General features: G+C 37.5%; 4 protein-coding genes across 4 annotated transcripts; 1 reads left to right on the forward strand and 3 right to left on the reverse strand.

Annotated features, from left to right (window-relative positions):
* Window positions 1–2,753: 2,753 nt before the first annotated feature.
* Window positions 2,754–4,010, reverse strand: LOC135709899 (uncharacterized). Its single transcript, XM_065232346.1, has 4 exons — window positions 4,000–4,010; window positions 3,634–3,938; window positions 2,957–3,543; window positions 2,754–2,774 (listed from the first exon to the last, which is right to left on the reverse strand). The coding sequence occupies exons 1-4, from the start codon at window positions 4,008–4,010 to the stop codon at window positions 2,754–2,756; spliced, it is 924 nt and encodes a 307-aa protein (XP_065088418.1).
* Window positions 4,011–4,667: 657 nt separating this feature from the next.
* On the reverse strand, window positions 4,668–8,420 carry LOC135709900 (uncharacterized). The gene is made up of 5 exons (XM_065232347.1): window positions 8,386–8,420; window positions 7,881–8,126; window positions 7,434–7,738; window positions 7,010–7,378; window positions 4,668–4,729 (listed from the first exon to the last, which is right to left on the reverse strand). Exons 1-5 carry the CDS (start codon window positions 8,418–8,420, stop codon window positions 4,668–4,670), a joined length of 1,017 nt encoding a protein of 338 aa, XP_065088419.1.
* A 3,938-nt stretch (window positions 8,421–12,358) lies between these two features.
* LOC135709927 (protein TIPIN homolog) lies at window positions 12,359–13,408 on the reverse strand. Its single transcript, XM_065232377.1, has 2 exons — window positions 13,317–13,408; window positions 12,359–13,255 (listed from the first exon to the last, which is right to left on the reverse strand). The coding sequence occupies exon 2, from the start codon at window positions 13,252–13,254 to the stop codon at window positions 12,382–12,384; it is 873 nt and encodes a 290-aa protein (XP_065088449.1). The 5' UTR covers window position 13,255; window positions 13,317–13,408; the 3' UTR covers window positions 12,359–12,381.
* A 5,202-nt stretch (window positions 13,409–18,610) lies between these two features.
* Window positions 18,611–20,506, forward strand: La (La autoantigen-like). The gene is made up of 3 exons (XM_065232378.1): window positions 18,611–18,704; window positions 18,895–19,838; window positions 19,903–20,506. Exons 2-3 carry the CDS (start codon window positions 18,909–18,911, stop codon window positions 20,143–20,145), a joined length of 1,173 nt encoding a protein of 390 aa, XP_065088450.1. The 5' UTR covers window positions 18,611–18,704; window positions 18,895–18,908; the 3' UTR covers window positions 20,146–20,506.
* The last annotated feature ends 299 nt before the right edge of the window (window positions 20,507–20,805 follow it).

Raw genomic sequence — 20,805 nt, forward strand, 5'->3', positions numbered from 1 at the left:
ACGTATACGTTGTTTCTGAACTTTCATGAAAAACATGTAAACAATATTTTTTGTTTATGTATTTATAACTGTCACGTTATATTTACGCACTGATAAACGCAAAGAAGGTATTCCCAATGCCCTCTGACTCAGCGTTGCCAGAATGTTTTCAAGCTTATCGATATCAAAGGTTTAAAAATTTTAATTAATAACCGCTATATTTCGATGTCCTAATCGACAGTGAGCATGAATAAGGGCGAATACGCGATGATCGATTCTCTTCATCGATTTTCTCTTTGCATTGCTACAGCTAAGCGAAACAATTTTCTAGAATTTGTTCAATGCAGAGTAGTAACAGGTTGTATTGGCTATCAAAAGCAACAGCAAACGCACCGAGAAACGTTAATTCTAGCGAGTTATTTACAAAAGAGAAAATCGACGAAGAGAATCGATCATCGCGTATAGGCCCTTATGCATGCTCACTGTCTCATAGTCCATTCTATTTGCACGAGTATTTATGGTCCGAAAGTGAGGATAACAATTGAAGAATCAGTGACGATTGACTCTTCAATAGTGAAATCCAACCAACCACTGGCCACCCGCTGTTGTCGTAGTGGCGATAAAAATGTAAACATCTGTCAAACGTGACTGAGATCAGAGTTTTCACATTTTAAATTGAAAATTTGTCTTGCGTTTTACGTTGTTGGTGATCATAAAGCTTTGTAAAGTTGTAGGAAAAGTGGCCTTCTTCAAAATGACAAATGACTTCAATGATGTCACTGCTTGCAATCAGGAAAATAGGTTCATTTTTTAGGCTCTTTTAGCTCCAACACTTAACATTCTTATGTTTGTTGCAGGATCGTTGCATTATCCAGGGATGCAACAAATTCGTGCAGTGGAGAAAGGTTGCTTACGGATCAGGGACAGAGCGGATAGGCTCCCATCATTTTGTTGAAGCAGACTTTGGTGAATATAAGTCTCTATATAAGTCGCAAAGTTTGTTGTCGTGGGGTAATTTGAGATTAATTTAATGTGGCCCCTCCCCAGGATGGAAACTTTGCAGCCCAAACCCATTCCCCTCAATTCTTGTTTTGCTGCTGATCTATTGGTATAGCCTAAAGAGACTGGAATATACAAAGAGACGACATGTTCCGATTGGAATTCCACTTTATCTGTCAGTGTCATTCCAATCGAGCACGAGACCTGCCAAACTAAAAAATGTATGTTAATTGTTGGGGAAGTATTGTTATCTGTTTTATTCGAGTTCCCGGGTATTAACAGGTAAAATCTCTAAAAATAAACAGAACAAAAGATGAAATCGCTTGAACTATATTGGTTACCTATTTTAAACTATCAAAGCAAAACGAATGGAACAGTTGAAACAAACGAAAATCGGAATGGAGCAGAAGAAAAACAAAAAACCACTAGGTATTTACATTCTTCGGCACTTTGGAATCGCTTTCATTATTTGCGTTTAGTATAAAACCGGAGGTCACACAGTAGTTCAAAGATGAGGTTGAAATAAATTGGTGGAAGTGCAGAGGAAATGTATTTTTTTATGATTTGCTAGGAAAGAGAGTGGAAGTCTGAAAATTGTAAAGTTTCGTGAAGAAGAAAATAAATTGTAATACATTGCTGGTAGAAATATATATATATATATATATATTTTGCATGTATTTTTACATGACATGGTCATTCAAATGTTATTACAGAGCCATTGATTTGCTGTCAAATTTATTCTTGCGATTCTTATTGGGTTCCAACGTTTTTAACCTGAATAGAGCAAATTTTCTAATCAATTTACCCTTAATGTTGTGACAGTCTATGAAATGATGCGTCTGAACTAAGTCCATTATAGCTACAAGCTTTTCAAATTAATTAATTTCGTCAGCATCTGATGTGTTTACATGTCTCCTTATAATTGTTTCCAAATTAACGAAAAATAAAAACGTTTCTTCATTAGCATAAATTAAGGCGTGTCCCGTAAAGTCCTTCAGTATTGTGAATTTACTGAAATTGGCTAAGTATGGCTGAGTTGAAATACATTTGCTCACGCAAATAGTACAAACCGACCCCTTCTTAGCTACCTTACGTATGATTAATCCTGAAATATGGTACAGCACATTCCGTTCTGACTCATTCAGTGTATGTAATACTGGTGGTGCAATAGGTAGATCAGATGGTACAGCAACAGGCAGGCACATATTTTCCTTTTCAGATTCCTTTTTCTGCGCTAGATGATGAACATTGCTCGGGAAGTCAATAAGCCATTCCCTATCGTCAGGATCGTATGATGACCCAGGTACATCAGTTAAATATTGCGATATACAGATTGATTTTAATAGGTTCCTGAACTGTAATGCCGTTGGCCTCTTTTGCCTAACACGAATTTGTGAAAACAGATTTTCAATACAGTCCTGGGTAAAACGAGCAGTTAATAAAAATGAATAATTTCTCCTATTCAAAAAATAGTCCTGTAGTCGTAAAATAGAATTTGTGGCTAGAATGATGGATGATTGCCACGGTTTCCACTTTCCTTGATAGCCTACCCCTACTGAATGTATCATGCTCTTGAAGAAACAAAGGAACTTTAGTGTTTCTTTGTAAACTTCTGGTTTACCTGTAAAATATGAATATGTACATTACAACATAAAACATATACTGATAGTGAATTACGATACTTGCTTTTACCCAGAACCATGCAAAATTTTCTATTCGACGACAAATTGAACCATTTAGAAAGACATTCTATGAAATATGCAGTGGCAATAACTTCAGGGCGGTTTGCCAATTGGCTGTAAAAACGAAGTGCTGCAGAAACATTGGTGTTCACAAATTTCTGTGAGTTGATCACCTTCATCGCGTCGTATTTACTCTTCTTTTTGAAGTCCACATCGTCTGGTTTCAACTTCGATGCCACTTTCAGGAGATTATGTTTCTCAAAATTTACAAGTTCCGCAATGTGGTGTATGTTTACCTCCGATGTGCACAAATTGTTTGCTGTCACTACTTCCGGTGGTAAATAAAGAACTTCATTGTTGACCCAACCTTGCACTGCTGATTTGAACACATGTACTACGTCCGGCATGACTTCCAACGTTCGCTTATGATCAACAGGATGCGTAATTGGGGTACTGCTCAATACATCAGCCTTGTGGAACTTCAAGCCAATGTCGTTCCATAATTTTTTATTGCCTGGAGCACAATCGGATGTTATAAAGTGTACTTTGCATCCTATGGCTTCCACTTTGAAGATTATGTCCCATAGAATGTTCTTGAGTATTTTTTCCGACACACTGTTGCCTGTAAAATGGAATGCTACTACCTGTTTCCACCTACTCCTGATTCCTACTAGCATAAATACTAGAGCATGGCTGGCCAAAACGCTTTGATCTTCTGTTGTCACGTTCCCATAGAACTTTCCAGATGAAATACAATATGATCGGGCATCCTCGATAGACATTTCGTCGAACACGATGCCACAGTCCAAGTCAGCATCTTTCATCGTGTTGACTTTCAACCTCAGAAGCTCTACCACACCGTACAATATCCCACTTTCGAAGCCTATCACCCGTATTCTTGTTTTCGTTCGAACCGTATTTTCCATACAAAAAAAAAAGTTTTTTGTATGGAAAATACGGTTCGAACGAAAACAAGAATATGGGTGTATATCTTCCATCCTTCTTTGCAATGTTCGCTCCGATGGAATAGGATACTTTTGACGCTCATTCTCACATCCTTTTTTTCCACACGCGAATTTTGTTTTCAGGCTTTCGGTAATTGTTGCATTGCTCCATTTCTTAGGTCGCTGCTTATCGTACAATAATACTTCAACCTGGTCGGTATTGAATGTCTTGTTTAAAGCCTTTAATGCTAGCTCATGTTGGTTGTTTTGCTTCTCTTGGGATTTTACAATATGCTTCAAAGATCTGCATTTGAGTTCAAGCTCGCTTATTTGCCTAAAATAAATAATTATGGCTACCATTCACAAACAGGAAATAGACGATTATATATACTTACGCTTCATACATTTTTTTAGTTCTTGCGCAAATCCGTTCATGCTCGATGGAATTGGAATGATGTTCTTCGTCGAGAGGTATGGCGGGACCAGCACGAAATTCCAAAGATTCGATAGAAGCATCTGACCTCTCCACAGAAGTTGTTAGCATAGTGATATCTTCACCGCCGAATGTTTCATGCGTCTTTATTTCTGAGGCAAAATAAATATCCTCTTGACCGAAATGGAACTGCAATTTACCGCAATCAGACAATCACAATCTGTTAAATTTAGCTTTTAATGTATTTATCAACTTACGCTACACAGGCGACTGCTATCCGTGAGGCAGAAATCAACCGAATGGCCACAGAATATCAGCCATTTTGCTCTAAGTTTAGGGTCGGCCGGGAACCGGAAGAAGGCTATGTTTTTGAATCCCGGCGTTGTTCTATTGCTGCAATACGGTGCCATGCACTTCATCTTTAATATTTGTTGATTTTTTAAACAAGATATTTTTGCAATAATAACAAACGGAGCAACCGCGACCAAAACAAAAGTCAAGCGAAGTTTGTATAATGACAGTGTTGCGCGTATCTCGTAACATGGTTGCTAGATGATTTATTTTCACAGGGATCAGATGTCGTCTCTTTGTATATTCCAGTCTCTTTAGTATAGCCAAGGACACAATATGCTAGGTCTCTAAATCCGCTAGCACCGAGTCCCCAACATAATCCAGTATATCCAGCAGACTGACTTGAACCAACAATCAATACGAAACTAACGATTTTAAATTGGCTCACTTCTTGACTAGCCTATTTGTCCCAAGCAAACGATTAACGTACTCTATTGTAGTCGAAATTCTAGTACTACGCAATGCTTGCTTTGATTAGCTGTGAAAGTTTGACATATAAAATGAGGGATTATTGGTTTTTCCCTAAGAGGAAGAGGTGACAATTGGCTTCTTCCTCTTTTATTTCTATCTCTATCTTTATCTATCTCTATCTCTATCTTACACACATGAAATCGGCCAATCAGGAGCTGGTTCACGTTTGATAGAAAAGTGGTTCTTTTTCGCCCCCGTATTCCCGTAAAAAAAAGAACCATGGAGATACAATGAAATGTATTGTAACCATACAATAGAATTTATTGTATTTACAATAAATCGCATTCTCCACAACGATAAAATAACAATAGAATGTATTGTTTCCACAATAGAATCTATAGTAAATGTGAAAATATACAATAGAACAAGGGGGTTGTTATGTATCTTAACCATACGAAAAATCACTATTTCCCGAACAAACTTGAGCCAATTACCATTAATTGTATTGCTGTTCTATTGTTGAAAACTCTTACTATATGGAATGTATTGTACATTTATTTTAATAACAATATGTTAAAATTTCTTGTACAATATACGCACAATAAGATCGATTGTTGGGCATAGATTTGGATGTAATTGTATTTTATTTTATGGTAATTGTATGGTTATTTTTTTCCGGGTTGTCACCTCTTCTCTTAGGTTTTTCCTATGTTTCGAGGGGTGAATCGATTAGCTTGGGACCGAAGAGAGTACCAGAGCTGAGCCAAAAAGTTGAGCACGTTATTTCGGGACCTTCTAGTCTTAGAGTTACCTCTATGCTTGAATGTCGATTTCGGGATGGGGATCTACATTCATACAAATACAACCTAAATAATATCTGTGCATAAAAAACTACAAGGAACAGCTATAATGCCGAACCGCAATATTCTGCAACTATTTCAACAGATTGGAACCGATGAAGCAGAAGTAGTCACCCATCAGAAGCTGGCAAGTTTTTTCATGAGAAAACTCAAAAACTCTCTTAAACGCTTGATCGCTACTGGCATGCGTCGAGGAACCAGACATGTAAGAAGAAGAAAACAACAACGAGAGACTGATGAACAAGAAGTTGAATTTGAAAGTGATGCTGGGTCGATCTTTATTCCATCAATTGTATTGAACGGACAGGATGATGAACGTAGTCATTCGCATATTCGCAACACTAGCAATTCGCACATTCGCAGTGAATCTGATTCGGACGTTGATTCATCGGACGCGTAGAGTACCATGCTGATACTCCATCCGATTCGACATTTTGAATGATTCGATGGTGAAAAGGATTTTAATTGTTTTTTTTTTTTAATTTTTAATTCCCAGCTCATAATTTGCATTTTACAAGTTATTTGATTTAATTAATGTATGTATCAAAGGAATAAATACATGGCTACCATTGTACTCAACTGCAACCAGTTTACTTTTAATATCACTGCAGCTAAACTTCGAATCGACACAAGATAAACTTTTTTCATTACCAAGATATATGTTCAAAACAGATGAAGGAAATGGATAGGTGAAAAAATCTTTCTTTGATACTAAGACTTTTCCGTTGATTTGCAGCTGAGGTGTTTCCAAAACATGATCGAAGCACACTATTTGGTTTGTGTGGGTAAGAAACCAAGCGTTCTTGTGGGAATTGTTCAAGAAACAGTCCTCATTTATATCAATAACTTTTTTGTTTCCACAGGTTCTAATACAAGGATAATTTCGCTGTTGTGTTTCACGTGATTTCCGGGTGGTATAATAGTCCTTAGAATTAATTTCGGACAACCTGTTGACGGCTTGTTCAAGGCTCTTCCATCCACTTCGAAGAAGGTGTTTCATTCGCTGCAGAGCATTTTCAAACGGATATGCAGAAAACGAAGATAACGGTCCAAATCGCTCAACTTCATCCACAATATGCTGGAGATTATGCACATTGCTAGTCAAAAATTGCTCTCCATAAAGTTCCATGTACTTAGTGACAAATGTTTCCAACATTTTCCTAGCAACGTGCCAGTTTGCTTTATAGTAATTTGAGGACAACATTGTAATCGAGCAGAACAAAAGCAGGAAGTGGTGATAATTGTCGGTTGGAAGAAACTCTTTAAGTACTACTATACTGGCATAATGTAAGAAGCTGCTGAACTCGGACCCCTTCCAAAAGGACAAACAGTCCATCCCGCGTAACTTACGGTGAATTTCGAAGAGCAACTGTATACCACCTAACATCTGCGATATTTGTTCAGTTTGTTGCGATGATAATTTCGTTTCATAACCCAAAGTTCCATCTCTCCATCCAAGAAGCAACCGTTTCATGACCCCTAGATCAATCAAGTGCAATCGATCTCCTACGATAATGTCTTCAATCAGATTTAAGCTAGGTACTTTTATCAAAGGTGTAGTAGCCTTTTGATGATGATTGTATGCATTTTGCCTAAACTTTTGATCTGTTCGTTTTGCACTACTGATCGACGTGAAGACAACCGTTCGAGATTCATGTGAGTACTCGCCTTCACCCACGCATTTCAGACAACCATTCTTCGAGTTAAAACTAGCAACACCTAAAAAAAAAGTTTGATCATTAATTTTAATAAATCAACACCAAACTAAGCTAACCTTTTAGAAACGCACGTGCGGGTGAGTCACAAATAAAACATCTTAATTTAACATTAATTTTGTAGTTGTTGATTAATATTCCACGATTAAGCACATCGATCAACTCATCGACCAATTGCTTCAAGAAACCATCAAGACTAGTCGGCTTGGTTTTTCCATAAAATATAGCAATCGTCATCGGTGCAATTTCAGGCATTTCCGAAATATTGAACAATATAGGCCAAAATTGTATCTTGCTGCTTTTGAAGAGTGGAATTCCATCAATGTTTATGTTTATCAAGATGTTCAGTGACTGTTCTGTAAACCTGTAGATGAAGAATAAAACAGGTGTATAAAGTACTTCTTCTTTTGCTTTATTTAGGAGAATATTAAGAAGAGAGTGCAGAGATAAACAATTATATGCCTTTTCTTTGTGTTAAACAAGAAAAGCGCACAATTTTATCTTACCGGAAAAAATCACTCAGGCATTGCTTGATACCTTGGTACCAATATTGTCCACCAGCAATTTCAACAATTTCGGAAGTTGCTTGCCGGGATGTTTTCAATAAGGTTCTTGCGGAGCGGGGTAACCTTTTCCCGTTAGTTTTCCTTCTGATTATTTCCATAATCAGATTTATGGATTCATGTGACTGATTAGTTTTGAGAGCCCAATATCTAATGCATTCACTTAAATACATTTGATCCAATGCATCACTATATTGCTCTTTTTCGAATCATGGACCTGAATCATCGAATGAGTCGTCGTCAATCTCAAAAAAATCCTCAATTTCACTGTCGTCGTCTTCAGGTTTAACTTCTTCGGATGTTACAGTATTTCTTTGAAAATCTGTTTCAATTTCTTTTTGTATCGAAGCATGCTTAGATGTGGTAGGCTGTTGTTTTCCTGTAAAATAAATAAGAGTATTTGCCTAGGTATTTGCTATTAACAAAAACTTACAAGATAATATATTACCTGTTTGATCGGCAGCTTTGTTTTCCGCTTCCCATTTCGCCAACAGTTTATTGCGATGATAATAAAATAAGCCATTCTTTTTTATCGTTTTCGAAAAATCCATTTTACGCTTTTGTACCTATATTCAAGATTGGAGCAGAACACCGTTTTACTCTTCAAACGTAAACAACATTTCTTAAATTGACATTTCTAAAGTTGTTTACAAGTTCAAGTCAAGGTTCAAGTCGAACTTCCTTCGAACTTTGTTTACATTTTTCTTAAGTTGTTGCAAAGTCTTATCTAGAACTTTACGTGTACTTTAAAGTCTGAAAGAAGTTCAACATAGCTTAATTGTGAACTATCGCGCTGCTTTAAAGTACGGTTAGTACTAAGATTGGACTTTGTGTTAGAGGTTCGAAACAAGTTCTTTATTAACTTTTTGTGAACATCACAGTTCAACTGAATGGGAACAAGAAACTTCTGTTGAACTTTCAAGATTCCAATAAATATTGGCGGTACTTTAAAGAGCATTAAGTTCTGTTTGTACGTGTAGTGCCTTGTTAATAAGCAAGAAAGTTCCGTTTGAACCAGATGTGAACTTTTAGGTTCGTTCCTCAAGTAAAATCCGAACTTTAGGTTGCTTGGGGTTCGAAATCTTTTTCATAATTTCGTACATGTTCCATTTTCGGTTTTCATAAAGTGTAGCCCCATATAGAAATGACAGACGTAGTCCTACGTCAAAAACGCATTTTCATTATCTTTCAATGACATTGCAATGAAAATTAACACGGCTCTATTCAGGATCACCAGACATAACAAATTGAATATTTCTCACTGTAAAACATGGTCGCTAAAACATTATCGCCATCTGTTGAGTACACTGTGGTGGGCAGTACGCTGAATAGATGGCGGTAGTGTGCAAACGTCAAACGCAAGGGAATTGCCTATGCGCGCTGTGGTACTACCAACTAAGATACTTTTACATTTACCGTTAAATGCTTGTTCAATGAACAGAGTTATGTCTGTTTGTCTGTGGTGTACCAATTGGCAAATCAAAGCAAAGACAAAACTGATCATACGACACCTAGTTTTAAGATCCGCAAAAATCACAGTGGTGCACAGGCGCGCACAGTCAATTCCCTTGCGTTTGACGTTTTCACACTACCGCCATCTGTTCAGCTTACTACTCACCACAGTGTACTCAACAGATGATGGATATGTTTTAGCGAAGATGTTTTACAGTGAGAAATATTCAATGTGTTATGTCTGTTTGTCTGTGCAAAAATGATTTTTTTTATTTCTTTTTTCTTTATTTAACGTCGGTCTCTGTTCCGCAATCTAGTGCCAATCACCGACGAATATCGATTGCCATCCATTGACGGCAATCAAATGTGCAGGAAGGCAGCTTCCACACCTGCGTAGGATGTCGCACCCATTCAACACACATGGGCCGGGACCAACGGCTTTACTTCCCTTCCGAAGAATTTTATGCCTCAGAAAAATCCCACCGATCTCGGCTGGGATTGAACCCAGACCCATCGGGGTGTTAGAAAGCAGTCACGCCTACCACTACACCACCGGCGCCGGCTTGTGCAAAAATGATGATGCACTAAAAAAATGTCATGCAATTTGACAGATATCAAAACGTCATTACCATTTTAACCCTTTCGCCATCTGGTGAGTTAATCGTCTTTAATATTCATTTATTCTTATCTGATCTTTTTGAAATTTACGTAGGTACACAGAAACAAAAAGTCGTTGAATATTACATCCAAACTGCTGCAACCAGGTCAATCCATCAGGGAACAATTTTAAACATCATTTTTGTACATGGTATTGTAACTAATCTTATATGTGCTTCATTTTGATTTGGGATAAATGTTTGAACTATGGCTCGGGATTTCCACTGTTGCGTGCTTCTATTGTGATATATCCATACGTAATTTTGTGGGACGACATAGTGGAAACGTGTGAGCGTAGTTGGAGCATATACCCTATATAATTTAAAATCAGCTAGGAAACTAACTTCAAAATGAAGCATTTTAGTCACTTGAGGGTGTCACCTGGGTCGAACTAAGATATAATAAATAGGTATAGGTCAAAATCAAAAGTACTTGAAACACGTTTAATTTTAGATTACAAGCACAAGTGCAGGTACTTAATAAAGCATGGGTTATGATTGATTAGGTGACTTAGAGCTTTTAATAATTTATTAATTTAGACTAATGAGATATCATAACCATCAAATGAATTTAAATAATAAACTTCAGAAAGTTTAATGACATTAAGTAGATTAACAAAAGAATTAGGATGCGGGTGGTCCGCTTAGGGAGGCAACTAACCTTTATAGTTGTAGAATAAATCTTCTTATTTAGTATTGAATTTAAAAAAAAAAGAAAACGCAGGCAGACCAATAGCATTTAGCAGATTAACAAGGAAAGGAATAGTTTAGGAAAAAAGTAAAAGTAGAGTTATGTGACAGTTATTAGCTTTTAAACTTTTGGAGGTATTGTATTCCCCTGAGTTTGTTGTACTCGATTACTATATAATTCTCTCAATACGCGAAATCTCTTATATATGCGATTAAAGCATTTGAGTTAACTTATTTCTTAGTGTTCAAGTACTTACATTTGTAAACAGCAATCAATGTTAATCTATGAACTAAACCATACGTAAAATCGATCTTTCCTTATGTGGTATTGATGCATGTTTAACTTTTCGCGGCTTTCGGAATCAACGCGCCTACGTCTACGGAGCTTACGCAGAAGTGATTTGCAATGCGGTAGAGCTCACCAAAAGTCTTTTTTTTTTTTTTGAGCTTCTGTAGTATAGAATTTGTTCGGTACGGTCGCGAAATCTTGAAATGATTGATACGTGCGGTAAAATAACTAAATTGAAACAAAGCTCAACAGTAAAATAAGTAGAATATTTAGGGAGGAAACCAAAATTTATCAACTTGCCAACATAGGCTATCACATTTATTTTGGTGGCACTCTTTAAGTGATAATAAGTTGTTTTTTTTCTCTACGGTTGTTTCGCGTGGCGTTCACAATTTGCGCGATTTTCGTATCTTACGTAATTTAGATGTTTAACTATAAACGGTTTCACTGACTCGAGGTCGTTCCTTAAGCGGTGTTGGTACAGGTTAAACCTTTGCCGACTGTCGGATTCAACGCGCCTTCGTCTACGGAGCTTACGCAGAAGTGATACGCAATTCGGTAGAGCTTGTCAAACGCTTTTGAGCTTATAGAATTTGTTCGGTGCGGTCGCGAAATCTTGAAATGATTGATACGTTCTTTAAATTAACTAATTTGATACAAAGCTCAGTAGTAAATAAGTAGAATATCAAAGGAGGAAACCAAAATTAATCAACTTGCCAACATAGGCTATCACATTTATTTTGGTGGCACTCTTTAAATGATAATAAGCCTTTTTTTCTCGCTTCGGTTGTCTCGCACGGCTTTCGGAATTCGCGCGGTTTTCGTAACTTACATAATTTAGATATTTCGTTCGAAACGGATTTACTTATTCAATCGGTTTACTACGCGGATGTATCTACGCGCACACGTCACAGCATTTTTTCTATAACTATCTTGAAACAATACATACGGAATCCAGTGTTCAAGCGGCCAACATAGGCTAGTCCTTCTGCTGTATTGTCAAAGATAGAAGCAAAATTTATTCAAATGGGTCAAGTCTTGAAAATTAAGCTGTCACGCAGCTCCAGCTTGATACCAAAAAAAAAAAAAAAAAAAAAAAAAAAAAAAAAAAAAAAAAAAAAAAAATCGGTATGCGGTGCTTTTATATCGAACATCACTGTATATAAGTAATGGCAACCCTGGGGATAGAAACGTAAAAATGAATCAACATTCAATAACTCCTGTTCGCCTTGAAGGAACTTGATAAAATATAGTCTCAGGAATCGAATAGAACTGGATTATGGAACTGGTTAATTTTATTAAGAAAATAGTAAAATTACTAATACCTACACTTAACGCTTATCAATATAATTACAGGCTATTCCATTCCATTTTCAGGGTTTTCTGTGACCTCAGAGATTACTTCTGTCGTTAAGTTGGCAGTGCTAGAGGCAGTAGCGACTGCTGCCATTTTTGCTTTACGAAGTTCAAGAGCTTTCAGCCGATTGGCCGCTATTTTGGCTCGTATTTCTTCCGATAGTCCAGGAGAAGATCTACTAGGAGTATGGACAGGTGTTGTTGGAAAGGAAGGTGCACTAATGCAATCATAATCCTTCAAAGAGTCGAAATTTCGCTCCGACACGGACAGATTGGCGACACCGGAAGTGTTTAAACTCGCTCCGGCCCGAGAAATGGCTATTTGCTCCTCCAACATGCTGTCCAGTGGATCGAGCGGTTGATTTAGAGCATTCGACTCGTACGCCAATTCTTCGTCCTCCTTATCGTCATCTATTGCTGGTACTTCCGGCTCAAGCAGCCCCATCCGATACTTGTTCATGTACGATTGCGTCTGTTTCTTCCGACCCAAGTTTTCGATAGCGGCCAAGCTATCATCCAGTCCATACTTGGGAAACATTCGATGCGCCCAGTGTTGCATTCTTTTCATGACAGCATCCAGATCGTCCTTCTCATGTCCTTTACCTTTGAATTTAATTTCTTTGTAGTAGTTTTCCATATCCATGATTCCCCTGGGACCACAAAGCAGCGCTGCGTTCAGTGCCAATCGGGGATTTCGAATGGTTTTCTTCTTTGGCTCGACTTTAATCGGTTTGGATTCCCCGTCGTCACCGTTGGAATTCGGATTATCCAGATCGTCGTCTGCATTTTGAGCTTCACCATCGGAAAGAATCTCACCGTCGTTTTCGTTGCCGAATTCGTACGTGTCTCCAAACAGGGCGTCCAAGTGAGACATTCTGTGGCAGATCTTGAGATGGTTATGCTGCTGGTTAGGGGATCAAATGATGAGTTTCTTACTTGAATATTCTATTGAATGTTTCTGAACCCGGAACGCTACAATTACAATAACAATTAAATAAATTCACAGCTAAATAAGCGATCAGCTTCTTCTGAAAACAAAACAACGAAACTTGGATTGGAACGTTACGCGCCAAAAAATGTTGTGACATCAAATGGAATACCTTCTTTTATTTTGTCGAAATTGCATGCAATCCTCGACTCCGTTAGCACAGAACAGGAATGGAATTTCGGATCCAAAAGTGGCTCCATATTATTTTTGTGAACATCAGCGCACCTAGCGGTATATAGAAGGGCCATCATTTTTCAAACTTTAATTCTCATTTATTATTACTTCTAATTTCATGATCATTTCAAGAGCAAATTTTCATTACGTCCAATGTAACAAAGGTAAACAAAATCGAGGTATCAGTGTCAATCCAACAGTCCCACACGCTAACTTGAAAATACCCATTAATGGTTGAAAAAGACCCATTTTGAAGAAAAGTGGCTTAACTCATTAAATGAGTAAATTTTTTACCCATTAATGAGTATCTGTTACCCATTAATGAGTAATTGTTAATCACTAATGGGTAACAGATACTCATTAATGGGTAAAATTGTTTAATCATTAATGAGTTAAGCCACTTTTCTTCAAAATGGGTCTTTTTTTACTCATTGATGAGTACTTTCAAGTTAGCGTGCATGGTAACCACTAGAAATACTCAGAGGGAGAGATAGGCGGAGAAAACAAAATACAATTCGGCAGCAGGGATTTGTATCTAAATTATCTTGCAACCCTTCTCTAATAAAAAATAACCATAAAAGAGAGCTTAACGACGTGTTAGGGGTATCATCCCTCGTATAATCCAAACCATTTGTGGGATAGTTTACCCATCCGGGATACAGTCCGTTTATAGTATTTGTTTATTAGGGTTGCTAAAACTTAGCATTTCACATGACTTTTACCACAAACGAAGTGACAGACGGAGCGGCTCGAAAACTTTGGTGACTAACCTGCTATTTCAATTTTTCAGTGTATCACATGGCAACACCACTACTACTGGATTGTACCACATGGCAACACTACTACTGGATTGTACTAGCATTTTCACCAAATGTATTAGAATGTTTTGTTTCTATCTCTTTCACTCTACTCAAAACTGAAATGCATAAAAAAATGACAAAATGACACACTCTTTGCACACTGTCAAAGAATCAATATACACAAAATCAACTTTGTTCAAATCAAAACAAAAAAACTAACCCATCTGGTGGATGATGGCACAAGCTTCCAAGAAAATTCTATTACAGTGAACCACATTATTTTAATGGATTTCTTCGCCAGTTAGTCGTCTGTCACTTCGTTTGTGCTTTTACTTTTGATTCGATTTACGTGTAAATTAATAATTGATTGCATCGCAATATTTTGCTCATTTTTTGGTGCCATTAATGAGCCAACTAAGATCAATTACTCAATAAAGCTAGAATATTGCTTTCGGTTCCAAAAACTAGTTGAGTTTGAGAAGCACACGAAACATAAAGGTGATTGAATTTCTGTTCCATTGCAATACTCTCACATTTAATCTAGTAAGAATAAAGGCCGGCGCACAATAGATACGTTTTCGGGTTTTTTGACAGATAATGCATGGGCTAACTGTCAAAAAACCCGAAAACGTATCTATTGTGCGCCGGCCTTAAGAAATCCTCGGAAAAAATCTAATAGGAAAGTTCGTTTGGCTCAGATTTTGACAGTTCATTTGGCTCAAAAAATTCTCTCCGCTCATTTCTCCTTCTAGTATTTCTAGTAACCACTACTATTTCGTTGGTTAAACATGAAAACAAATTACCACTAAATTTCGGTAGAGCGAATATTGTATTTGAAATGAATACAACTGTTGTTGATGTTACCATGCTGCGTCAAAAACGTTGGCGTAGTACCATAGAGGTAACTCTAAGACTATAGACGGTCCCGAAATAACGTGCTCAACTTTTTGGCTCACCTCTGGTACTATCTTCTGTCCCAAGCTAATCGATTCACCCCTCGAAACATAGTAAAATCCACTAACCCCTCATTTTATCTGTCAAACTTCCATAGCGAACCAAAACAAACATTCAGGGGAATCATGTCAGAAGGGTCTAACTCGAAACGTAAACAATGACTTACGACTGACTACATACCGAATCAAACAAAGTAAATCATCTGACAGAGAAATGTTTGTTCTATGAGCTAGTGTAATCAGATTCCGTGGGTGTGTGGTCATTCAAGAGAAATCGACGTTCAAAGTCATTGTTTACGTTTCGAGCTATGCCCTTCTGACATGTTTCCCCTGCATTGTGTAGCAGTAGAATTTCAAATAGAATGGTGTACGTTAATCGTTTGCTTGGGACCAATAAAGATTTTCACGTTCGGTTGTACTTGTGCGATATGTGAGAGCGTGTTAGTGAATATCCGAGGAAAATACATAACAAATCGATGTCAAACTCATTTTGACAGATCAACTTTCACACTTTTTTTTTGTTAGCCCAGAGGAAAATAATAAACAACTTCACACGGCGTTGCTCCCGCTAGTGTGCGTGCGTTAAACGTCACTAGGCTAGTCAAGTAGTGAGCCAATTTAAAATTGTTAGTTTCGTATTGATTGTTGGTATAAGCACAAACGAAGTGACAGACGGAGCGGCTCGAAAACTTTGGTGACTAACTTGCAATTTCAATTTTTCAGTGTACCACATGGCAGCACCACTACTACTGGATTGTACTACATGGCAACACTACTACCATAGAGGTAACTCTAAGACCACTGGGTCCCGAAGAAAATCATTATTATTTTTGGCTCACTCAGTACCAGAACAACGGTCCCAAGCAGTCCCAAGCTATTTCACTCACCCCTGCATGTTCTGCATGAATCCACACACCCCTGATGTTATCTGTCAAACTTTCATAGCGAATCAAAACAAACATAGTGTAGTAATAGAATTTCAACTAGAATAGGGTACGTTAATCGTTTGCTTGGGACCAATAGGCTACTAAAGTGGTGAGACAATTTAAAATCGTTAGTTTCGTATTGATTGTTGCTACTACCATAGAGGTAACTCTAAGACTAGTAGGTCCAGAAGAAACGTGCTCAACTTTTTGGCTCAGCTCTGGTACTATCTTCGGTCCCAAGCTAATCGATTCACCCCTCGAAACATAGGAAAATCAAATCACCCCTCATTTTATCTGTCAAACTTTCATAGCGAATCAAAACAAACATAGTGTAGTACTGGAATTTATAGTAGAATGGGATACGTTAATCGATTTGCTTGGGACCAATAGGCTAGTCAAGTAGTGAGCCAATTTAAAATCGTTAGTTTCGTATTGATTGTTGCTACTACTGGATTGTACTAGCATTTTCACCAAATGTATTAGAATGTTTTGGTTCTATCTCTTTCACTCTTCTCAAAACTGAAATGCATAAAAAAATTACAAAATGATACACTCTTTGCACACTGTCAAAGAATCATTGTACACAAAATCAACTATGTTCAAATCAAAACAAAAAAACTAACCCATCTGGTGAATGATGGCACAAGCTTCCAAGAAAATTCTATTACAGTGAACCACATTATTTAAATGGATTTCTTGGCCAGTTAGTCGTCTGTCACTTCGTTTGTGGTATACCCGCATAAATCACAACCATACGATTACCACATTGAAAATGGTTTATCTTCCTCCGAAAACCATAATGAGAAAGGTTTAGTCAACTTTAATCAAACCATACCTAGATAATGTTTTGACCATATTGATTAAGGTTTTCGAAGACCCAACCATACGAACAATGGGTGGTTAAGAACGTTCACCATACGAAATCTCGCTTTTTCCCATACATTTTTTGCAAATCAACTATAACCTTACCACATCAGAAAAGGTTCTTGTTGGATATGTGAAACTATTTCCATTAACTTTCGAATAAGGTAGTAAGGTTTAAACCAACCATTGTTGTTAACTTCATGATATACTATGAAATGGTATAAATTACCATACTTATTGACGTTATAATAAATACTGTCGTAGCTTATCCGGAATACAGCCGTCATTGGTTGTTATTTAATTTTAATGTGATTTACAAGATTTCTTTTTGTGGATACCTCCCTTGCTGTTGGTAACATGTTTATTGATCTTAATATAAATGAATAAAAAAATAAATTTGCCCTGCAAAACAAACTCCATTCCATTTCTGGAAGATAAAAAGGCCCCGGCAAAACGAACCTGCTTCGATTTCCTTTTTGGATGATGTGAGCCACCAGCATCGAAATCTCCTTCACATGTAAACCGCTGTTAGCACTGAATATTTGTGTAAAAAATGCATGTGCTTTTAAGAAATATTTTATACTTTAAGCTAATATTACCAAGGGTTTTAAAAATAAAATAACGAACAAAACAACACAATAAACTCACGAGCACCGTTTCAATCAAAAGCGTTTTCTTCTGTTTGTACCAATTGTAAAAACATAAAGCAACCATAATCGAAACATGTAAGTGTTGTACAAGTTGTTTACAACTTTTATTCGTAATGTTTTGTAACAGTTCAGTGTAGTAGATCAACCGTAACAAAATTTAGCTGGAACATACCAGAAACTGTAACAGTTGAAAGTAGTGTTTCTTTAATGTTTATTACATTCCATAAACCATAACAAAACTATTTTGTGTAAAGTTAACATAGCTAGTAAGGTGTCAGTGAAGTTTGAACTGTTCTAGAAATGGAATTTTTCTATGCGGGTAAGTGAAACACATGAAAGAAATAATAATTGATTTTCGTAGATTATAAGCCATTTTACGAGACGTTTTGATGACAGTTCCTGGCGGGCCGCTCGTGGCATTGTTATTGTTTACGTCTGATATTTTTGTTTTGATTCTCTACACGGTCAACAAAAGTAACTCACGAGTGTATGGGCTTGCCACGGATTTACCCAAAAGTAAGCAAGCTAAACACACTCCGTGAGTCACTTTTGATGGCCGTGTAGTTGCGAATGAAGATATTCGGCCCGCCAGTAAATGTCAAAATTAGTAAACAGAATAAAATCAGTTGACTCGATCTGTCTCGTAAAATGCCTTATACATATTAATATAATAGGCCCTTTTCAAATGTTACGCGTATATCAATGTCTTAGAGTACAGGTCCGCCAATGCGAATTTGTCATCTTTTCATTCTCCTGATACGGTTCTTAATGTATGTTGATAACTGTGACGTCAAACTAGTCACTACATAAGAATAGCGGGAGAACGGAAGAGACAACAAATTTGCATTGGCAAACCTGTTTTCCAACACATTGATGTCGATTCTCATTCATTCCGTTGTTTTCATTGGTGAAATTTACACGTGCGGTAAAGCATTTTTTCAACAAATTGACTACAGTTCAAGCAAAAAGGTAAAATAATTCTTCATTTTATTATGAAATAGTGTCTGCTTGGTGTGTTATAAGTGAATATCAAAACGATTTCCTAATATTACAGTAAATAACTTACTTTTCACTATCGTCTATCGGTTCAACGATACGCCTTGTCCATAACCTCAATCATGTTAAAGTAGAATCGATTAAATTTCGATCTTGTTTACAGGAGGATTTGTCAAAATGACTGAAGTCGAAGCTAAAGCCGTGTCCACTGAGGAAACAACGAAGGAGGAAACAGCAGAAGAAACTGCAAGCACGACAGTGGAAACGCCGGAAAATGCCTCCAAGTTAGAAGGCTCGATCATCCGCCAAGTGGAGTATTATTTCGGAGATGCCAATCTTGCCCGTGATAAATTTCTACAGGAACAAATCACAAAGGATGACGGTTGGGTACCGCTTGACGTGTTGCTCACTTTCAAACGACTAAAGGCACTGAGCGATGATAAGAAAGTGATTGTTGATGCTGTTGAGAAATCCGATGAAGGATTGGTCGAAATAAGTGAGGATCGTGTGAAGCTACGTCGTCATCCGGAGCGACCCCTTCCAGAACAAAACGAAGAGACGCGAAAGGAAATATACGCGCGTACAGTGTACGTTAAAGGATTCGCACCTCAGGATGGAACTGAGATGAGCGAGTTGCTTGCATTTTTTGAACCTTACGACAAGGTTACCAACATTGTTATGCGAAAATATCACGACAAAGCCACGAAAAAGTATTTGTTCAAGGGTAGCGTATTCGTTACCTTTGCCACCAAGGAGCAGTGCGCGGAGTTTTTGAAGAAGGACAAACTGGAGTACAAAGGCAAGGAGTTGGTCCGTAAGATGCAAGACGATTATTTTGAAGAGAAAAAGGCCGAACGTAAGAAGAAGGATAAGAAGAAGGAGGAAGACAAGTTGGACACTTCTCATTTACCCAAAGGAGCGTGTGTTCATTTGGATGGCTTCGGGAAGGAAACTAGCCGGGAAACGATCAAGGAAACGATTCTTAAGCTTGATGAATCTCTAGAGGTAGCATTCATCGATTACCAGAAAACCGACAGCAATGGAATTGTCCGTTTCTCTAATAACGATGCCGGGAAGAAGTTTATGGAGAAGTTAACCGACGACAAGGTAGATTGTTTTTCAATTTGCTTGTTTCCTAAATAATAACATATTTTTGTCTACCCACGGTCAGATCAAAATTAACGAAGAAGAAATTGCCGCTCGTCTGTTGGAAGGCGATGAAGAGAAGGAGTTCTTGCGAAAGGTTGTGAAGGACCAGCAGGCACGACGACAGGCCAGCAACGCCCGCAACAAGGGACGCCATCAGAAGAGTGGTAAACATCATCACCATCACCGGAATGGCGGTGATAGTGGTAAGAAGCGAAAGGCCGAAGAGGAAAGCCGCGAACAACCTGCCAAGAAGACGGCACAGTAAGCCTGAAATTCTGTTCCTCTATCTTAGACTGGCAAGTTCTATTTAACCGATGGTTCATTTGAGCTAACAGTACCGAACATTCGATGATTTCGAAAGCATTAAAGTAATTATCGAATGGGACACTGTTCTGTCAAAGGAAACGAAGGGTAATGATAATTTCTTTTTAAGCAATTTAATCTTGACGTTTGTTGGATTTTATGTCTAAAATTCAATTATCGCATAACAATTTCCAAACTTAATGCGATATTTAAAAATATGTCCTATAGTAACATTGAACTAGCAGTAGGTACCATTGCAAAACTTGCATTAAATCCGGGGAAAATATTATTTTGAAGTGAAGTGTCAGAAAGTAAATTCTTGAAGTATCATTTTCATATCACGTCCATCTAAATAACATGAAACTGCTTAATGGGGGGCATCCAATCATTAATGTCAAACATTGTAAAATCCTAGGATACAAAATCTGCTCCACTAAGCAGTGTTCGGAAAAACTCAAATCTCATACATGAGTTTATGCGCCTATGAGTTTTGCCTTCCAAAATTCAACGTAGCAAAATTCACCGATGAATTTTCAGACTCAAAAATTAATTTCATATATGTCGGCGCTATTGATTGTTATTACTATTGTTTGTACATCAGGGGTTGGAAAACTAACACAAC

This window comes from Ochlerotatus camptorhynchus, unplaced genomic scaffold (assembly GCF_037179485.1).
Source record: "Ochlerotatus camptorhynchus isolate MF236.1 unplaced genomic scaffold, CSIRO-AGI_Acam_v1.1 ptg000367l, whole genome shotgun sequence".
Taxonomy (NCBI): domain Eukaryota; kingdom Metazoa; phylum Arthropoda; class Insecta; order Diptera; family Culicidae; genus Ochlerotatus; species Ochlerotatus camptorhynchus.

Coding starts and splice junctions, on each gene's coding strand:
- LOC135709900 (XM_065232347.1), bottom strand. CDS start 8,420: ATGGGAAGCGGAAAACAAAGCTGCCGATCAAACAG. Junction 8,127..8,385: donor CAAAGCTGCCGATCAAACAG/GTAATATATTAT, acceptor AGAGCAATATAG/TGATGCATTGGATCAAATGT. Junction 7,739..7,880: donor TGCCTGAGTGATTTTTTCCG/GTAAGATAAAAT, acceptor CTTCATCTACAG/GTTTACAGAACAGTCACTGA.
- La (XM_065232378.1), top strand. CDS start 18,909: ATGACTGAAGTCGAAGCTAAAGCCGTGTCCACTGAGGAAACAACGAAG. Junction 19,839..19,902: donor AGAAGTTAACCGACGACAAG/GTAGATTGTTTT, acceptor ACCCACGGTCAG/ATCAAAATTAACGAAGAAGA.
- LOC135709899 (XM_065232346.1), bottom strand. Junction 3,544..3,633: donor AGATATACACCCATATTCTT/GTTTTCGTTCGA, acceptor TACGGGTGATAG/GCTTCGAAAGTGGGATATTG. Junction 2,775..2,956: donor ACAATTTGTGCACATCGGAG/GTAAACATACAC, acceptor TCGTTTTTACAG/CCAATTGGCAAACCGCCCTG.
- LOC135709927 (XM_065232377.1), bottom strand. CDS start 13,254: ATGTCTCACTTGGACGCCCTGTTTGGAGACACGTACGAATTCGGCAAC.